At 46.2% G+C, this 20,332-nt stretch overlaps 1 protein-coding gene across 1 annotated transcript in view; it reads right to left on the bottom strand.

The window, feature by feature from the left end:
• Window positions 1-359: 359 nt before the first annotated feature.
• LOC122376834 (cadherin-99C-like) overlaps window positions 360-20,332 on the bottom strand; it is a 35,400-nt gene continuing 15,427 nt past the window's right edge. Inside the window, exons 14-36 of the mRNA XM_043356804.1 lie at window positions 17,875-18,027; window positions 17,262-17,402; window positions 15,616-15,771; window positions 15,174-15,302; window positions 14,602-14,775; window positions 14,068-14,152; window positions 13,639-13,757; window positions 13,081-13,218; window positions 12,716-12,832; window positions 12,291-12,399; window positions 11,745-11,891; window positions 11,317-11,465; window positions 10,583-10,723; window positions 10,021-10,145; window positions 9,593-9,689; window positions 8,796-8,913; window positions 6,100-6,253; window positions 5,503-5,638; window positions 4,883-5,080; window positions 4,264-4,396; window positions 3,691-3,787; window positions 2,851-2,979; window positions 360-911 (exon numbers count right to left, since the gene is read on the bottom strand). Of these exons, the coding sequence (XP_043212739.1) occupies window positions 785-911; window positions 2,851-2,979; window positions 3,691-3,787; window positions 4,264-4,396; window positions 4,883-5,080; window positions 5,503-5,638; window positions 6,100-6,253; window positions 8,796-8,913; window positions 9,593-9,689; window positions 10,021-10,145; window positions 10,583-10,723; window positions 11,317-11,465; window positions 11,745-11,891; window positions 12,291-12,399; window positions 12,716-12,832; window positions 13,081-13,218; window positions 13,639-13,757; window positions 14,068-14,152; window positions 14,602-14,775; window positions 15,174-15,302; window positions 15,616-15,771; window positions 17,262-17,402; window positions 17,875-18,027 (3,072 nt within the window). The 3' untranslated portion in view covers window positions 360-784. The remainder of the gene's footprint in view (window positions 912-2,850; window positions 2,980-3,690; window positions 3,788-4,263; window positions 4,397-4,882; window positions 5,081-5,502; window positions 5,639-6,099; window positions 6,254-8,795; window positions 8,914-9,592; window positions 9,690-10,020; window positions 10,146-10,582; window positions 10,724-11,316; window positions 11,466-11,744; window positions 11,892-12,290; window positions 12,400-12,715; window positions 12,833-13,080; window positions 13,219-13,638; window positions 13,758-14,067; window positions 14,153-14,601; window positions 14,776-15,173; window positions 15,303-15,615; window positions 15,772-17,261; window positions 17,403-17,874; window positions 18,028-20,332) is intronic.

Below are 20,332 nucleotides of genomic sequence, written 5' to 3'. Positions count from 1 at the left end.
GTCGGAAGGGTCAACGCTCTGGTACTAAACATCATTCGAGAGCGATTTATCAATGCACCCGCCATCACTCAACAATGGTTTCGCTGGTACGTACACCGAGTGTTACAATCAACGCTAGGTACAATGTTCACTCGTCAGAGAAAAATAGCACGCACCTGCTACCTTTCCCAAGTCAGTCCAGGCTGATACCACCTTAAACGTCTGTGACGTTCCGTGCGTGACGAATAATTCGTCACGCTCTGTCCGTGACGGTCCATTCGTGACGTTCCATCCGTTACGCTTGGCAACACTCTGTAAAGATTACACACCGTGACGCCTAGGACAACCCATGGTGTCTCAATTAGCTTGGTTGATCCTTGACGTTCACCACGCTCGTATTGTAAATTTGTTCCTTATCAAGACAATCTGTACCATTTCGTGATCTTATGTAAAATTCCGTGACATCAACAGTCTTCAGACATTCCGTACCGCTCTATAACATCACGTGGCCGCTTCATGATATTTTGTGACATTCCATGACAGGTTCGTGACATTGCATAACATTTAATGACAGTTAGTGACACATTAAAGATACTTCGTTCGACATTCCGTCCTAGTCCGTGACATTTCATATCATTCTGTGACATTCCGCACCACTCCGTAACCACTTCAGGACATTCCGTAGCATTCCATGGTACTCCATCCTACCCTGTGCCACTCCGCATCACGTCGTGATGTTCCGTGACATTTCGTGTCATTCCGTACCACTCCGTGACCACTCCGTGACATTTCTGTGACGTCACGATCACAGTTCGGTGGTGGACTCGACGGGCGACCTCTGCAGGTAGCTGAAGTCGCGCCTCTCCCGGAATGTGACGTTCTCGTTGGTAGCGATGATGGATTGGGCGTCCACCTCGTCTTCAGAGGAGGACCTGTCGAAGAGCAGGGTGGTAATGAGGTTGAAGGGAATGTTGGAGGGGAAGTTAACCTCCGAGAAAATCAGCGCTGGATTAATGAGTACATTGTTTCCAAGGCAACATCAAAACAGCAATTATTTTGATGTGATGACTTCATCTGGTCGTAACGTTGGACGTTATCGAAGACTTAAATGAATTTGCAAATTGAGAATGCGAAGACGAAAATGTAAGCCTGTTATTTGATAAGTTCTAGAGAAAGCACATTCATATTTCAGTCGATAAAGCTATTCAACGTGAAGCTAAACGGTTACAGTGCATAGTAACGTGATATTGCACCTGTCGCCGTTTGGCTAAACTTGAAGATATTTATCGATATTTGACGCCACGCAAGATGAACAGAGTTCAGCAGACTATTAAACCCGGAGAACTACATTGCCGTGCAGAAATTGGCCCGTCACCAGTACCGAACCTTGGGTTAATGCTTCAGCAGTGGACTTTCAGCGGACCTATGGTGGATATGTGGGGCGACATAGCAAGCTCCCTTTTGCATGCAAGCCTTCCACGCCCATTAACCCGCGCCCCACTGGGGTCTGTGTATAACACGCCCTACGGGGGGGGGGGGGGGGCTATTCATAGCCCCCCCTCCTAACTCCGAAACTACTGGGCCGATCGTCAAAATTCAAACGGCGTCTGATAGCCCCGGAAAAACTGTCGAGCGAAACCTAATTTCATTGACCTCGAGGTCACTGATGACGTCACAGGTCAGGTCAAAGTAAACATTATTAGCATTTTGGCTTGTTCACATTTTGGGCTCTGGCCGCCGTCTTACAAGTCAGATCAGGCTCATTTTTGGTTTCCACACTCGTCAACAGATGCTTTAGATACCTTGAGGGTACCAAACTTGTACTTTGATTTTCAGGTCAGGGTCAGGTCATCACAGGTCACGGAAATATTATATCATGCGTCGGTCACGTGACACATGTTTTATGGTCCGTTTAGGCCATAGATTTCGAATTTGATGTCGTCTGTGTCATTTGAGGTCATTTTGAGTCGAATTTAGCTTAGGTCAGGTCACTTTCAGGTCAAAAAAGTTCAAATTTTGAAGTTAAAATTTTTCAACAAAAAAGGTGTCTATTGGATGCAGTTTGAGCTCAGGAACACGATGGTGCCATTTATATTGGTGTACGATGTCAAATACGTACTGAAAAATTGATTTGGAAAATTAATAATTGTGAATTTTTTGCAATAATGCGTATAACTTGGCCATTTTTGAAGATATTTAGCTAAAACTTGCTATAGTTAGTCATAATCATGCGTTCTGTCACATATATTCCGGTTTTTTCGAAAAGTCAAAAACTTTTTGAAAAAAAATACAAAAATATAAATTTTGAATATTATTATATGAAATTTTCGAAATTTTCGAAATTTTGAAAATCCGAGATAGCAGTTTGATAGCGCGGTCAATTCTGAGTCCTTTCATGCAAAGAAATTGGATCTAGCTTAAAAACTGAGCTCTTGGGAGCGATTGCCGTGGTTCAATGTTTTGCGTCGAAATCGGACGAACATGACGTCACTCTGACGTCATTTTCGGCCGACCTATGGTAGCTACGAAGTTCAAATTTTGACACAAGGTGTCAAATTGATGCAGCTAAGGGTACCGAAAGTTTGGCGTCGATCCGTCAAGCGGTTTGAAAGTTATTGTGGAAAAACGGGAGGGGGGCTATAAATAGCCCCCCCCCAGTGGGGCGCGGGTTAAAACAATCATCCGAGTTATATTATGACAGAAAGTGCACGATGAGCCCGCATACCACAAAGGATCTGACAGGTTGTCGGTGCGGTTACGGAACACGATCTTTGTAGAGCTGTGCCCGAAGTATTCTCAGTGACTTACTGTTGGTAAGAGCTAAATCCCCAGCATGTGCCATGTGAGCCCTCAGGTGCTCCCGTAACTCACTGCTCATATAGCGGATTGTCGAAGGCGCTGAGCTCCTCCGAGACATGTTCCACCTCTCGAAGGACATCTCTCGTCACTCTGTACTCCCGAACCCCGTCCTTGACTATTGAGATCTCCTCGTGAATTTCACTGCACCAGCCAGCACCAGGCAGGCACCAGAGGAACAGAGGGTTAGAGAGCACCATAGCACCAGACGAGCACCAGCGGCCGTCACCAACTCTGTCACCGATGGAATCATACACAGAGAGAACGGGAACCATTAGGAGGAGGAGACCCATACAGGACTTATGACGGACTTTATGGTATGGCGCAGAATAAGGGCTAGAAGTTCAAATAATGTTGTACGTTAAGTGGTTTCTCGAAAAGGCTAATGAATATGGAGGACAGAAATAAGGCAGTTGGGGCACCGACAAACACCACTGGGCAAGGGCATGGAAGAACAGGAAAATGCACTTGCTGCCAAGTCATCAGTACAGCATCAGACCCATGGAGGACATGCTTATCATTACAAATGTCGACATTATCAACAGCCTAAGAAGAAAGGTGTAAGTTAAATATTAGTTGTTATGATTCAGGCGAAATGTAATGCACCATTAGCAGCTCTAACCTCTTAAAATATGCGATCGGTTTCATGCATAAATCCGTACCATCCATGAACCCCACAGTAGTTAGACCATGCAAAATCATCCATACCACAGCCCAAAGACAGCGGGATTATGTATTACCCACTACATCCTAAAGTATTTATATACAAGACATCTCGCCATGACTATCCCCAGTACTATCTGCATTACTACACCTCCCCCACCCAGCGGACGAAGTTGCTGATGATGACCTCACCTGATGATCTTGTTGTCGAATCTGCTGTCGGGCTGGAAGGGATCTGACGACCTCATCGGGTGGTGGTCCGAGGGCGTGGCGTGGCCAGAGTCCTTCCCTGTGAACATGGCGAAGGACATGCTGTCAGAACTAGGCTGTAAGACAGCCACATGAACGTGTAAGATAAACCCATACTATCAGTTTAAGCATCTAGATGAATAGGGAGCGATCTAACTTAGTTCCATTTTAGCTTGCAGCTACTCCAGAGGCATCAAGACACACAATACCCAGCATTCATCACAATTCTCTGACATTCCAACGTTTCGCTCACCATATAAACTCAACATCTTTCTTTTCACTAGTCGATGTATCACCGAAAATAATCTAAGAAAAGAAAGCCAAGTAGAGCAGAACGCATACAAACTTCACATTTCATTAGTCATACAATAACTTGTTCCCTCCTGATACCACCGTTCCTCTACGCATGTCTCTCAGGAAAGGAAGCTTCTACGCATACATCGATATCCAAGTGTGTCCCTCAGGGTTCTCTTAACACGTCTCGGCCTTCTCTAATCCCATCTCACTGCCACCGACCTGTGGACGAGTTGCCGTCCTTTGTGATGTAGCTGATGCTATCTAGGTTCAGATAGTGAGGCTGATCGCTCCGGAAATCCAGCTGAAAGTCGTTCACGCTGTCGTCGTCCACTGGCACGCTCATTTGGAGTACCTGAAGTGTAGGAGGGATAAGTGAGGGTTTGGTACGATCCTATGCAATGCTTTGTGGTATGGAAGAACGAGTGAAACTGAGTTAGAGTCATGTGAGAATCATGATAGTCGAGATAGAATGAGAATGCGTGAACGGTTCTTTCGACGACAGCAATGTTCTGATGTCCGCAACTTAAGAAAAAAGACGACATTCTGCATGAAAACTTCGCATGTCGTCAACCTTTATATCAAAGCGGTTTCTTTCTCCATGCCACTACTTCAATAGTGTCGAGATTAACTAAAGGAGCAATCATTTCTTAGCTTGAAAAGACAATTTAATTACATAGAGAATATCATATCATTTATCAATATCATATATCAATAATTACACGTACAAACGAAATATTGAAATGAACGCCTGGATTGTTGTATTGCCGCCATGATATCGTTTAAACGTTCCAGGACCACCTTAAGCCTCAAACAGTCCCGACCTCTGCCCCCGTCTCACCTGCGTTTCATACTCCTTCAGACTGGGCTCCACCAGATACGGCTCATACTTGGGAATGATGAGAGTTCCCTCCGACTTGGAGCGCCGGTGTCGTCTATACCGGGACCACAGTGCGCAGAGGTGGATAATTCCACAGAGACTGATGAAGGCAATCAGACAGCCGAATACCAGCAGCGCTACCTGGTAACTCTCCAGGGCCTAAGGGAGGAACAAGGGGGGATGGTGAGTTTTTGTTTCGTGTTTCTCTTGTTTTCTTGTGAAAACAAGGAAAATGGTGACACTACGCCCATTCACCTAAGGCTCTGGCGAATCTCTTTTGATTTCTGCACTACTATCGATGCAGTGCTATTTGTAGCGTTGAATGAAACGCGCCATGATCATTTCTGAGCTGAGTGACTTTAAGCAAGATGACTGCAAAATTGAAAATAAAGCATTAAGGCCATGTCTCTACGTTTTCTCGGGAAACAAATAATCTTTTCGAAGCTCCTAGAGTACTTTGCTTGCTCATTTTTCTGTGTAAATGCATAGGTATGATATGACGTGATAGTTCACACAAAATGAACACCGATCCCCGGGATGAGACTGCAAAATCGCCCCTTTCCCCCACAATCCTTTCTTACCGTGCCATGGGTGACCTGTCGCGTTGTGACTGTCGGGGTGATCACGAGTGGGCCGCGTACGTCCTCCACACGGGCCCCCAGGCCAGCAGAGAGGTAGTAGGCTATCTGACTGCGCGCCCGAGCTCCGGTGATTGTGCTGAGGACAGGGAGGCGAGAGTTAGTACACCAGGCTGATGAGCGATGCTAATAAGTGAGATGGTATTTGTTGATGTGACTATGACACACGTATATACATATTCGACCATGGCTACTGATGGCTGTTTATGGCAACTGACATAGACGGGCACCGACTGAGCTGGGGACAGGTATAATGTTACTGGAGCGATTGCTGTGCTGACATTTTGATGCTCGCTAATGTGCAAATATACGTGTATTATATATTACGTAAGCTTTAAGATATCGCTTAATCATCACATGTCTCACATTTGCAAGCAGACATTTAGTAACATTAATGACATTCAATGAAGGAACTCAAAGCGAAACCCCACAACTTCACGGCGCATGTGCCCAAAACGACAGCAAATCCCCACGAACGATCATAGACCACCACTATATTACGTCACACCCAGTATCCCCGAGTATGACGTCACCCCGTACCTGTCCAGCCGGCCGCTGCGGCGCGTCAGTATGACGTCAGATCGCGGGTCGATGACGTAAAACCAGACGTCAGTGCCGGCTGGGTCTGTCTCTATTGAGCCGTTCTCGGAGATGTAGCGACGGGAGTCAATACGCTCCACGCCGACCACCAGATCTGGAGAGGAGGTTAGAGGTCATAGAGGTTAGAGGTCATAGAGGTTAGAGGTCATAGAGGTCCGAGGTCATAGAGGTTAGAGGTCATAGAGTTAGAGGTCATAGAGGTTAGAGGTCATAGAGGTTAGAGGTCATAGAGGTTAGAGGTCATAGAGGTTAGAGGTCATAGAGGTCAGAGGTCATAGAAGTTAAAGGTCATAGATGTTAGAGGTCATAGAGGTTAGAGGTCATAGAGGTTAGAGGTCATAGAGGTTAGAGGTCGTAATAGGTCAGGGTTAGAGATCAAGAGGTCATGGGGTCAAAAGTCAAGGTACAAAGATCAAAGAGACAGAGGTAAAGGTACAGAGGCCTTGAAGTCAATGGGACAGAGGTCAAGGTATAGAGACATCAGGGTTGTGCTTGACTCATGAGTCGAGTCAGAAATTTGACTCAACTCTGACTCAAATAAGTCAGATTTGAGTCGAGTCGGATAAAATGTTGAGCTGATGAGTTGAGTCAGAGTTGAGTCGGATAAAAATATTAAGGTGTTGAGTTGAGTCAGAGTTGAGTCAAACATTTAGGAACATGAGTCAGCTGACTCAACTTTCTAGATACTATATATATATGTTACAGGGAGTTTGAGAAATCCGTGAGTTTGCAAACTCCCTAGTGAGTTTGCAAACTCCCTGACCCATCAGTGACTTTGCAAACTCACTAGGGAGTTTGCAAACTCACTGACCGGTCAGGGAGTTTGAGAAATTCCAGAGCAATTGGGTCAAATAAAATCAAATGTGTAAGATGAGGGTGGCATACGTGCCGTCCGTGATGTTAAAACAAAAGCGACTAGTGGTACGGTCTATATAACCGTCGCACGCTGACAAAAAGCTTACAGATCCTAATTGTTTTACCGAAAAAAAGCTACTCGCGGCTATGTAAAGGGGAGGTTCGGAGCAACGTGCTCCTCCGTTCCGTCGTTTCCATCCTCAGGAATCAGGATACTGAAATCCTCGCCCACGCCGAAACCCCCACTCCGGGCTGGACAGGCACCTTTATAACATGCGGGCTGCTCCCTTGGAGCGGCACCGCTGCTCCCGAGGGAGCGCACCCCGTAGCCGGGTGCAGAGAGTGCTTGGGGGGCTGGTCGGTCTGTCCATTCGGACGGCCTCAGCCGCGGCGACTCTGCATATAGGGTGTCTGCCCAGACCAATGTCTACCCCTATAATTCCTTTCATTCGTCCGACTCTGAAATGGTCTTAGACCGAAAGGGCCTAACCCAACAAAACAAAAACAAACAAGCAGCGTGCGCCAGTCGCAGCTGGGCTGGCTGCCAGCAGCGCCGGCTCTCGATGACACGTCTATGGCGGAGTGGGAATGGGCGTGAATTGATGCGTGTGCCTGTACTTCAGCATAAGCGACCAACAGTGAGCTGTTTCTACTTTGATATATTTAGCCTGACTCTGGAATAGCCACACTTGAGTGGAACGGGTCTAATTGGGACGCGAACTAAATAAATAAATAAAGCGGCGGTACATGCATGGGTTATGTACCGCCACACTGAGCAGTTTAAAATAAAAAAGGTATTTATGGTGTGCATATGATCTATAAGCTTTTTGTCAGCGTGCCTTAGAGCTAGCCTCCTTTGTTTTAACATCACGGACGGCACGTATGCCACCCACATGCTGGACACTTGTTTTTATTTGGCCCAATCACTCTGAAATTTCTCAAACTCCCTGACCGGTCAGTGAGTTTGCAAACTCCCTAGTGAATTTGTAAACTCCCTAGTGAGTTTGCAAACTCACTGATGGGTTAGGGAGTTTGCAAACTCACTAGGGAGTTTGCAAACTCACGGATTTCTCAAACTCCCTGTAACATATATATATATATATATATATATATATATATATATATATATATATATATATATATATATATATATATATATATATATATATATATATATATAACCTTTCACCCCCCCCCCCCCCGCTTAACAACTTAGCCCTGGCCCTGCTGCCGGATTTCCGCCCCCCCCCCGCTCAACAACGTTTTTTTCTGAGTCAATTTTGAGTCCACTCACTTGACTCAACAGAAAGTTTGAGTCAAGTTTGAGTCGACTCATATTTTCATTGAGCCGCTTGAGTCATGAGTCGAGTCAAGGAAAAAAATCAGCTCCTTGTTTGAGTCAGAGTTGAGTCAGGGCTTTCTGAAGTTGAATGATGAGTCGAGTCGGCAAATTTTTTTGAGTCGAGCACAACCCTGAGAGACATTGATGTTCATGCGTCAGATATGAGAGGTCCGGTGGTATAATGTCAAGGGGCCAGAGGTCAAGGAAAAGAGGTCAAGGGGTCGGATGCCAATAAATCGAGGTCAAAGAGCAGAGAACAGAGTACGTGGATTACAGGCCAGGTAACAAGACTCATGCGTCCATCAATAGCATCACCAGCAACATTTACTGGCCGGTTTCAGCCCTCCCTTCTAGCTATCAAGGATCGAGTATCACTCATCCGCTATAACCATTAACCTATCAGGCACAAAGCCCTTCTTTCCAACCAGCTATCACCTACCATCTCCAGCGAGATCCTGCAGCACCTTGATCAGCTTGGCCTGGTGGCTGTTGACCGTCTCTGGAGGCGCGTCACTCACCACCAGGATCATACGGTTCTCAGGGGTGATGAGGTTGATCTGTGGAGGAGTGTGGAAAGGTGTCAGTTTAGTTTTGTTTAGTTTGCAACGCTAATATCGAGAATGACACGTAAAACAGTTATAATACTGACGTGTGACAATACGTAGTATTGACATGTGCCAGTCTGATATCTTGGCATGTGACATTTCCAACACAAGACAAATCATTCAGACATGTAGCGTTTTGGAACATCGGCATTAAGCGATACTGACAGTGACATGTATGATGTAACATTATGGAATTCAGACATTGACACTTGCATGTGGCCGCATATGAAACTGATACCCCAATCATCACTGCCTAAGACAGCGTCACTAGACCACTTATCGTTACGCAATAACCTATTACACTGATACCCTAGCCATCACTACAGGTGCATGCATCCAAGACAACATCACCCGGGCCTCGTTTCATAAAGCGAGTCTGTAACTTACGCCGGTTTTTGGTCTTGTATTGTAAGTGCATGTGAAGCGATGATGATAGTTTAAAGCGTTAAATTTATTTATCTTGCAAGCAAGAACAGAAGAGAGAGAGGGAAAATAAATTTATCGCTTCACATGCGTTTGCAATACAAGCCCAAAAACCGGCGTAAGTTACGGACTCGCTTTATGAAACGAGGCCCAGATCACTAACTGCTACCAAATAACCCCTGCCACATATACCAAAATCGCTACATACCAGGACGGGTACGCTGGTCTCCATGATATCGCCAGTGCTGCTGCTATCTCGGGCCAGCACGGTCAGGTTGAACGGTAGCTGATCGGGCTTCACAGACCTGTAGACAAAATAAATACAGACAGCGTGAGGGTGGTGGCATGAGAAGGGCTACGGGAAAAACGGTGTCACCTGGGGAGTGGGGGGGGGGGGGAGTGTAAATGAAAAATAGCATCATAAACTGACATAAGTATTTCAAAAAAGGTCACAGTCAAAACAGCGCCCCCAACTAAAATGGGACCTGCACGTATGTTTAATCAGATCACGAGTTTGTTCCTCTCCAATTTCTTCCCCCTCTTATCTTCTAGCCCCCCTCTCTCTCTCTCTCTCCCTATCTCTCCCTCCCTCCCTCCCCTCCCCTCGCGCCTCCTCTCTCTCTCCCCCACTCTCACCTGAAGCTTTTGGCCGTACTAATGATGCCCGACTCTGAGTCTATATCGAAGTATCCGAACTGGTTGGAGTCGCTGGATATGTGGAACGTGATCCTGCTGTACTGGCCGGCGTCACCGTCACGAGCCTGCGCGCGATACAGTACACATACGGTCAGTAAGGACAGGCTAGAGAGCACAGCAGACTTCATAATCCTACAGACAGATTTCAGATGCCATCGAGGTGAAGAAATCATTGTCAAGCATTATTCGAAGTGTTATAGCTACTTAGCTACTAGCTAACTAAGAGCATACTGTATGTAGAGCTAAAGAACTGAGTGAAATGTAGATACACAGGAACATTGCAAATCCAGGCAAAAATCCTTGCTCTTCTTATGAAAAACTGTTATGCAGAAATATTTTCAACGACAGAGTCACTAAAATAAGCTTTCCGAAACTCGCCTGTCCCAACTGATGACGTCACTAGCCTGTCCCAACTGATGACGTCACTACCATACCTCCTGATGACGCCACTAGCTTGCACTCTGATGACGTCACTAACATATCCCCTGATGACGCCACTGACCTGCACTCTGATGACGTTTGTACCGAGCTGCGCCTCGCGGTCGACTGCAGTCAGGTACCGCCCCGGCGCCACGGCACTGTAGGCCTGGCTGAATATGAACTCAGGACGATGGTCGTTACGATCCTGGACGTTAACCACCAGCTGTGGAAGGGAGTGGTACATTATTAATTGTAACTACCAGCTGTGGGATGGAATGGGAGGTTATTAACTAACAGAAAGAACACTAACCACCAGCTGTGGAATGGAGCGGGACATTAACTAACAGACGGGACGTTACAATATAAACTCGGGACGGCGGTCGTTGCGGTCCTGGACGTTAACCACCAGCTGTGGGACAGAAAAGGGGACGTTAAGTTATTAACTAACAGATGGGAGCGTTGATTAACCGCTATGGGACAGAAAATGGGGACAGAAAATATTGGATAAATAGAACGTCAAATAACAGGAGGAGCATTACAATATGAACTTGGGAATGTAAATATCGGGTATAACTCATAATTTATGAGCCGATGCATGAAAAAATGATAATTCCATAAAGCATGATCTCCAGTCCCATTTCAACTCTCAAATCTGTCATGTTGAATAGGTAAGTAAGGACCGAATATCAATTCAGGTAAGAAATCTTATTTTCAAGGCATGAAACAAGTAACTGACTATAGCTTTCTATGTAGATAGACTTTAGCACTATGTATGTACAACGATACTTATCAATGCTATGATGAACTCATACTCACCGTAGCGATATCCCTCGCCGGGTCGACCATTACCGATGAGGACCGCAGCCTCAGTCTCAGTCTGTACCTCTGCTGCTGCTCGTAGTCGATGGGCTCAGTGGCTACCCGTACTTCACACGAGGCACCGCGTACCTCGGCAGAGAAATGACCTGCGGAGGAGGGGGCAGGGGGGGGGGGGTTAAGGTTGAGGGACTGAGCTATGGACATCATGGCGACATCGTGATTCCAAACAAACTTAAACGTTTGCTGTATGCTCTATTTTTGTTTGAGTGTTAGGAACAGGAGCCAGATAGCATTTCAAAAGCTTGCTGTAAGGATTCACCTGCTTTATTCTTTAGCCTCTTCCCTGAAAACCTAGCATTCCGTCTCACCAAAACGCTCCAATCCCCTCCCCACAGCCCACACCCACGTCAGCACTGACGTCATACCTTCCTCATCGCCTCCGATGACGTCACAGCGCAGATCGTCCGCCGATCGCGGTACGTTAATCAGGGTGATGGATTTGACCAGGGTACCGGCGGCAGCGTTCTCCATTAGTTCGACAGAGTGCTCCCGGTCGGCGAAGGAGACACCCTCTGTAGAAATACACAGAAACAGTCATATGTGAAAAATGATAATAATTAGCCACAACGTTTTGGAGACTCAAGTGGAAACAGTCTTATCCATCGTTTAATGCAACACGGTATGTCGTAAATTTTCACAATGCATATTTCACTGCGATAATACGGACATATTATTGAGAACCTTCTTTAAATAACCAACTTCCCAGGATTTCCCATAGGTCCCACTTCTCTTCCGTGGTGTCAACTGCGCCTAATTTTCACCTTTGGTTCTTATCAGCCAAAGCGTCCACCCCTGGTTTCCGCTGCACAGGTTCAATTTCCAGCACAAGGTTCTCATAAGGTTTCGTTTATCACATGTGGTTCCACTATGTTCATCTATAACATGTGGTTCGGATTGGTTTTATCTCCTACCTTTGGGCTCCAGCGGCCGGCTGGGCTGTCCACGTCTCTCGACAAAGATGGGCAGGAGGACGGACGAACTGAGCTCCGGGGTTCCAAGGTCGAATGCAGTCACCTCCAGCTGAAAACGAACAGGTAATGACACGTGATTGGTGGGTAGGACAGGGAATCCCTCAGCGAACGATGCAATCGTCAAAAACAAGAGAACTAGGCAATGTCTGTAAAAAAAAAAACTAGTTATATGCCGGACGCTAATTGTATCTTTTTAGCGATTTTATATGTACTTCTCGACAACAAATTTAAAAATACTTAATGACAACTCCCTCCCTCCCCTCCTCTCTCTCCCCCTCTCTCTCTCTCTCTCTCTCTCTATCGCTCTCTCTCTCTCTCTCTCTCTCTCTCTCTCTCTCTCTCTCTCTCTCTCTCTCTCTCCTCACCTCGTATTTAGTCTCTACCCCTGCCGACAGGGGTTCTCTGATGGACACATCTCCCGTCTCCGGGTTCACCATGAAGAATCTCTCAGCTCGACCGGAACCGGTGACTGCATACCGCACCTGAAAAATCACACGGAAAGGCAGTCAGTAATCGCACACAACACACGTCTAATGAACTATGGTACGAACACAACAGCCATGATACACCTTCATGCACACGTCACATACCATGGCTTTAGTAAATGCGTTATGCAGAGTTGCAGTCAATGCTAAGCACGGATTCTGAAACGTTGTACCTTGCGTAAGAAGGTACCATTCTGTGCCGTCCGTAAGTCCATAAATTCCGCACCGTTCAGCACCATACTTACCTTATTCCCCGGCGCGGTGCCGTCCGAGTCGATAGCTCTCAGGGCCGCGATGACCTGACCGGGCCGGTCCGACTCCCTGAGTTCCACGGGACGCGGAACCTCGGTAAATACAGGAGGCAGGTCGTTTCTGTCCTCCACCTGAGCGGGAGAAGGTGAGAAATAGGTTAGGTTAGGTCAGATTATCAGGACTCCCGGCGAAGGTTATTAGTGAATTATGTAGATGCAAATGATGGGAGCGGGCAGAATTGTAAAAAAAAAAGAAAGAAATGCATCGCATCAGTTATAATGGAAATCAGAGAAACTGTTCGACGCTAGACGCATTCAAATAGAAAAAAACATCCGAAGCGAAGTGATCAATTGTGACTAAGACATTCTGAATGATACAACAGATCGATGTAAAATAGGCATACCAATTTGCCAATGGCTCATAACTCAGCACGTTCAAACCCACTTGATATAAAGCTGAACAACATTTACAAGGGCAAACATGATCAAACATATAAATCTCAGGCTTAATTAAACCACATCATATTGCCTCCGTTCGATCCCAGTTCTGACCTGTATGATAACAGTCGCCGTGGCGTCGGGTGAGTCAGCTCGATTCTCCTCTGTTCCAATGACCAGCACATGGCGACTCTCGCGCTCATAGTCCAGGCCACGCAGGGTGGTGATCAGACCTGAGACATAGGTCACGAGGGGTCACGGGGGTTCACAAGGGTCATGCTGAGGTCATAGGTAAGTTTGTCACAAGGCTACGAAAAGAGCTCGATAAAGCTAATGAAGGGACACAGAAAGGTCAATGATGAGCTAGAGAGGTCAAGGAAGAGCCACAGGAATGTCACGAGATGTCACATGTGGGTGCCCCAACAGCGAGATAACGGTCATTAGACAATAGACATTTGTCATGTGTAGCAGTCCGACTAGCTCTGATAGATGAGACTTTAGCTAGGGATCCCAAAGTTCAAAGTAGCTAGCAAAAGTACTTACCGGTCTCCGGGTTAATGTTGAAGAAGTCACGTGATCCTTCCCGTATGACGTAATGAATGGAAGGCCGGGAGTCCAGATCCACCGCCTGAAAACAGTTCATATGATGTCAGTACAAAACGAACGTTCACCCCACTAACCTGAGCTCCTCCAGCATCAGCGTACAGCATGTTCCCCTCAACCACATCAGCGTATAACATGTGCTCACTGATGAATAACTTCATCACCATACAACATGTTTATCACACTGACCTGAAGCCTGACGATATCACCATACAACATGCTCACCTACCTGACCTACAACAACATGTTCATCCAGCTGATCTGTACTATAAATTGACGACGTGTCGTGTCCAATGATGTTCACCTAACTGACCTATAACAGCATGTTCACCTAACTGATCTGTACTATGAGCTGACGACATATCCAATGATGTTCACCTAACTGACCTAGGCTTTTTTCACATCACCATTATAGTAAGTCCTTACTGACATGAACCCTTACCACACCACCATACAACATGTTCACCTACTGACCTGCACCCTGACGACGTCCGCGTACGGCGTGTTCTCCGGCACGGAGACGTCGTAGCGCGTCTCTCGGAAGACGGGCGGCTCGTCCTCCGTGTCGCTGACAAAGATGGTGGCCGTCGCAGTGGCGATCCGCGGGTCAGCTGCGCCGTCCTTGGCCGTCACAACCAGGTAGTGCACCTGAGGGAGACGGACAGAGATTGATTTTTGTGCGCCTATAGAGTTGACTTTTGAAAGCGAGTCAAAAAGCTGATTGATCTGGGAAATTCGCTGCGGGGTATAAATATTGGTATGAATGCTCGGTTCCGCAACGTTTTTCCCTCAATTGCAGGGCATGAGTGCCCTTGGTATGTGTAGGTGGCCCGCTGTAGAGTATACATTGTAAAACCACGGTGAGGGGGGGGGGGGTGTAACTGGTACCAGTGTGCTGTGTGGTGCAGTTGCCTCTTGGTAGTACGGTGTGTTTTGAATTAAAGGGTAACTGCCTCTGTTGTATAATCCTCTTTGTTGGGTACCTGCTCTATTGAAGGATAACTTTCCCCTCTGAAGTCTGAAGGCGTCTCCTCAATCCGACTCACCCCCTGATTCTCGTAGTCGAGTGGCCTTCTGGTACGAATCTCTCCGCTGGTTGGGTCGATCGAGAACGGGGAGCTCTCCGGCACCGAGAAGAGTAGAGCCGCGTTCGCACCGGCGTCCTCGTCCACCGCCTTCGGAAGAAGTAGAAAGTCGGGGCGTCATCATCCAGACAGCTCCATTCGAACATTGATTGCTACTACTGACAAACGGAAGAGCACGAATGCGCAACCTGCAACAATGCACTCACCCCAACTCGTCCGTCTCCCTATCTCACCCTAACCTGTCCCTCTACTCAAACTCACCCTAACTCACACTCTGCTCACACTCACCCCAACTCGTCCCAGAACTCCACACTCACCCCAACTCATCCCTCTCCCTACACTCACCCTAACTCGTCTCCACACTCCACACTCGCCCTAACTCGCCCCAAAATTCCACACTCACCCTAACTCGTCCCACGAACAGATCCGTCTCTCCCTCACGCGTCCTGAAGGTGTACGGCAGGTTCAGGAACTGCGGGTTCTTGTCGTTAATGTCCGATACACGGATATTCACCACAGCTGTGGTGGCCAGACCGTCCGGATCCGACGCGCGCACCATCTGTCGGGGGAGACGGGAAACACAGAGGTCAACCGGGGAACGGCGCTGCTCATTCCAACAAACGACAAGTGACAAAAGTGAGGGTTCAGGATTATAGTGTGGAAGATATCGTTATCCGTCACGGCCAAATATATGTAAGGACTGAGAAAATCAGTCATTGGTAGAATATGTTCTTAGACTTTATTTTGAACCACTTACTAAAATCAACAACAAAAATAAAAATCCGAGTAACGGTTCAAAAGTCAACATGTAATATCCGGCCACTAGGCAACAGGGGAATGCTTAATGCTCCCTAACGCAACGTGTAACTTTGCTAGAATTGCAAGTATCTCCACTTCACAACTCAGCTACCAGACTGCAATATCCTTCCCTGAAACTGTAGGGATCATCTATGCGATTTGTCATTTCATGTTGTCATTTTCATTTATATTGTCACCGCTTTATTAATCAATCTGTTACCTGTTGTCAATTGTGCGTTAAGTTTGTTTGTTATTTGTAAACCGGCCTGCCGCTTGCCTCAGCCTTCCTAGTAACCGCTGTGCCATACGCTATAGAACCGCCGTCCAAAGGTCACGGCGGCACCCCTGAGGCGGCCGCTGCCCGTCCGTTTAGGAACCCATTGTCGTGACGTCATGACTGTGAACTTAAAGGGACCCTCCCACCTTCAAAAAAGTTAATGAATTGGCACAAAAGTGATGTCGCTCGGTTCAGAAAGAGCGAAAACGAATATCTACCAAATTTCATCGAAAAATATTCACCGGTTTTCAAGATATTAGACTTTTACTTTTGTTTACTTTTTGGGATCTCCGCTGTTCCTAGCGACTTTATTTGAAAGTGCGGCATTTGTTGCGCGCAAAGCAGCATATACCAACGCGTGCTGCCAAACGTTTTAGTAAAAGATTTAAAAATCGTTAGATCTCCGCTGACGTCACAAATGCTAAGGGGGCATACCAATGCATTAGCCCCTTAGAATCCGAAAACTGCAAGTTTGAAATTCCATATCTCCGAATTAAAGCATTTGTCGATGTTGTGAGTGCCCAAACCGGTATTTGCAGGGCATGGCCACCAATTTGGCTATCTCAACTCAAAACTAATATTAAGGTGAGAGTGTCCCTTTAAGGTCGCGGTAGGGGCTCTCCCGGCAGCCGGACGGTGACGCATACGTTGAGCTTGTTTCTCGCCGCGCCTGCGGGCATATTGGTATACTGTCTATCGTCCGTATTTTATGTACAATAGCGAAATATGTAATTTTGTAAATACCCTCTCCTACTCATCGGCGCCAAGGCTTTGGAGGAAGACGGAAGACGAGGAAGCAAGGGCGACATGAAGAGCCCTGGTGGCTGACGAGTGCTCGGAAAGGAACACGTTTCCCGATCACCACGATCGGATGACAGTAAACTGGGACGACCGTCTCTCCCCTAAGTTTACAAAACTCAGACAATGTAGCTTTTACGTTTCCTCTCTTAGTTCACTCCCCTCTCCATACATACCAAGTTATATTTGCTGAGCTGCTCCCGGTCCAAAGGTCTGGTCACACTGATTGTTCCCGTGGCTCTGCCGATACTAAACTGATCCAGGCCGGTGCCTTCAACTAGAGAGTACGTCACCGGGTCGCCCTCGGGGTCGACCGCCTGCGGGAGCACAAGGTCAACGGGTCACGTAGGGGGTCAACGATCTGGGACACAACACTCAGAGGAAGACCACTTGCTGATAGATGCGTCATTGAAGTTTGCGATGTCAAAAACAAATGTATAATTTATTGTCGAGTTCATTAATCAGCTTGAGTAACACAAATATTATTTTTCATGTTACAATATCCGGAAGTTGCATGATGTTTAAATCCGCCAGGACATCTGGTTAAAATGCAATACCTAACCTACGTCTTACGTCTATAAGGTAATACGTCTTACATCTATAATGTAATACCTACGTATTGCATCAATAATGCAATAAGTCTAACATCTTACAGCTTATGTGTTTTACATCTTACATCTAATACGCAATTACGCATTACATCTGCAATACGTCTTACATGTCAGTGTCATAAGTGGCACACCATGCAGTCATCAGTGTGTAACTTGATGTCACCTCACTGTCACCTACCATAACGGTGAGCACTGTGCTTCCGACGCCGGCTCCCTCCGACACATCTGCATCATAGAGACTTTGTCTGAAGACAGGCCCGCCAGAGTTGGGGCCGGGCACCACGGCTACTTCCACGATGGTCTGGGACTGTCGACCGCCGCGGTCCGCCGCCTGACGGGAAAAAGGGGGAAGGGGTAATCAAAGCAATTAACACGATCGTCTGCGGTAAAACTGGGGATAAGGCGCAATTTAAGATGTAGAATCGCCGTTTAATGGCCACTCAAGTTGAGAATGTGGATGGCTTATAATTGTTCAATACAATACAACACAATACAATAGAGCAGAATGCAGACAAAAATTCACATGAGCATTGAGGGTGCCTCGGTGCGCTCAACGCCTGGATTCACTAATGATAGTGGATCCGAGGCGCCGCCGTCACAGTTACGCATACAATCGTATGCGACTGGCGACCTTCACGGTTTGCCGCCTGGCAAAAAATGGGAAACGAGGAGAAATAGTGGTCGATCTTCAGCTATGAGATTCGGGAAAGGTTCTTTCGATATCATGATGCCGTTGGCGTAAAGCATCACAAATACACTTGATGGATCCTACTTAACCCTCGCCCGCACATGGGGGGGGGGGGGTGGTTGCCACCCCCCCCCCCCAGGCAGTCTTTCTGCTCTGCACTCAACATTTTTAAAGCTAGAAGGCTGATTTTTCGTATAGCTGCTCGTCTATCCTTTCTTGATGTCCACTGAAAATTTCAAGTTTCTTGGATTTTTGGTTTCGGAGATATGACCTTGTTTTTCAGGTCATGTCATGACCCAAATGGCCAATTCTCAACATCTTGCGTTTGCCATGGGCCTTGTGAGCTTTTGACACCCTGATTTCGGCCTTTTTTGCCAGTCTTACCTCCCACCTATCATGGAACATGTTGTTCGACGATGTACAGGGGTCAAGGTCAGGGTCAAGGTCAACCTAGGTCATCTAAGATAATTGCGTTTTAGGCAAGCTGAATTTACTTTTTGTGAAGTTTTTTTGACTGCGTTTTTGGTAAAAGCTTCTCAGATCATGGGCCCAATCTTACCAAATGCCGTGAATGCGCATTTACGGCATTTGGTAACATTCAGAACTATTCCACATTTACTTATTCATTCGTTCAGGCAACATTCATAGTCATTCATGCTATCAAAATCATTGGACAAGATTAGCTGGGTGTAAATAAAAGGGATATCTTTGATATCAGAGCCGTAACCTCCGGCAGTGCTGCCAAATCCTATTTACGGCATTGGTAAGATTGGGCCATGATTTCATGTGATATGGACCCAAAAACAATCGGTGCACACATCAGTATACACACAGACACACACAGACATACAAACACATATAATTGACCTTGACCTAACTTGACCTGAAATGACCTCAGCAGCAAAATTCTGGTCGGATAGTGTGACAAAGAGGTTCTAGCTGGCTTGGCACCAGAAAACAGCATCGTCATCGGTATTTGATAAGCAGCGCACTTGATATCCAACGGTGACCCAAAACAGCAACATTTTTTAGTTTGACCTGACCTGGAAGGTCAACGACTGACCTGAGAAGGTAAAACTGGGTATCATTGGATTCGTCTCTTCCCAAAGAATCTTTTTGGTCTTTACTGCTAAGCTCTATCTCCAACAGGAACGAAATGGCGCGGGGGGGGTGGCAACCCCCCCCCCCATGTGCGTTCTAGGATGGGAAAATGGCATGTGCGGGCGAGGGTTAAAGGAAGACTGCCACCTTCAAAAAGTTTTCTCAGATCGGCCTATGATTTATTCCCTGGACAAAACAAAATTTTATAATTCACCTGACAAAGTATCATCACGTGAATCGCGAAAAAAATTGTCGATTATCATACAATTATCAATCGGTTAATGTCTAGCGACAATGTTTACACATCACTAGACTTCAAGGTCATAAGATTATTACATTTTATTTGAAAAAGTAAGGTATTTTATGATTTACTAATATATGATTTCATAAGAAATTGGCCATGTTTAATTTATTTCGCATTTAAGTTCGTAAAACATTTAAAAATCATGGCTCATTTGGAATGGGTCTGGCCCATGTTAAACCCCATTTCCCACACTTTTTTGGAAAAATGAACTACTGAATATATAAGTTTAACTTTTATTTTGACACTCCAAAATTCTTCTCTGATCTCGAAACAATCAAAGTTTTGACATATATTTACCAAAAGATAAGAAAATTCATGTTTCAAAGTTATCGATAAACAGTAGAGATGTCGGTTTTCTTGGACTAAAAAAATGGCATCAAACTGAACTTTGGTCTCCGATTTCTCGCAAACGGGTTCGAATTTCGGAAAACCGACTTCAGTCTGGGACATAGGTGGCTCAGCTCTAGTGAAAACCGTTTTGTGGAAAAAAGGTGGCAGTCTACCTTTAATAATGCAAAGTAATGCTTTGCAGTGTTGTCTTCT

Source organism: Amphibalanus amphitrite, unplaced genomic scaffold, assembly GCF_019059575.1.
Source record: "Amphibalanus amphitrite isolate SeventyFive unplaced genomic scaffold, NRLGWU_Aamphi_draft 002340F_arrow, whole genome shotgun sequence".
Lineage (NCBI taxonomy): Eukaryota > Metazoa > Arthropoda > Thecostraca > Balanomorpha > Balanidae > Amphibalanus > Amphibalanus amphitrite.
Note: the sequence above shows the minus strand (reverse complement) of the source record. Positions and strands in the feature narration are given on the sequence as shown.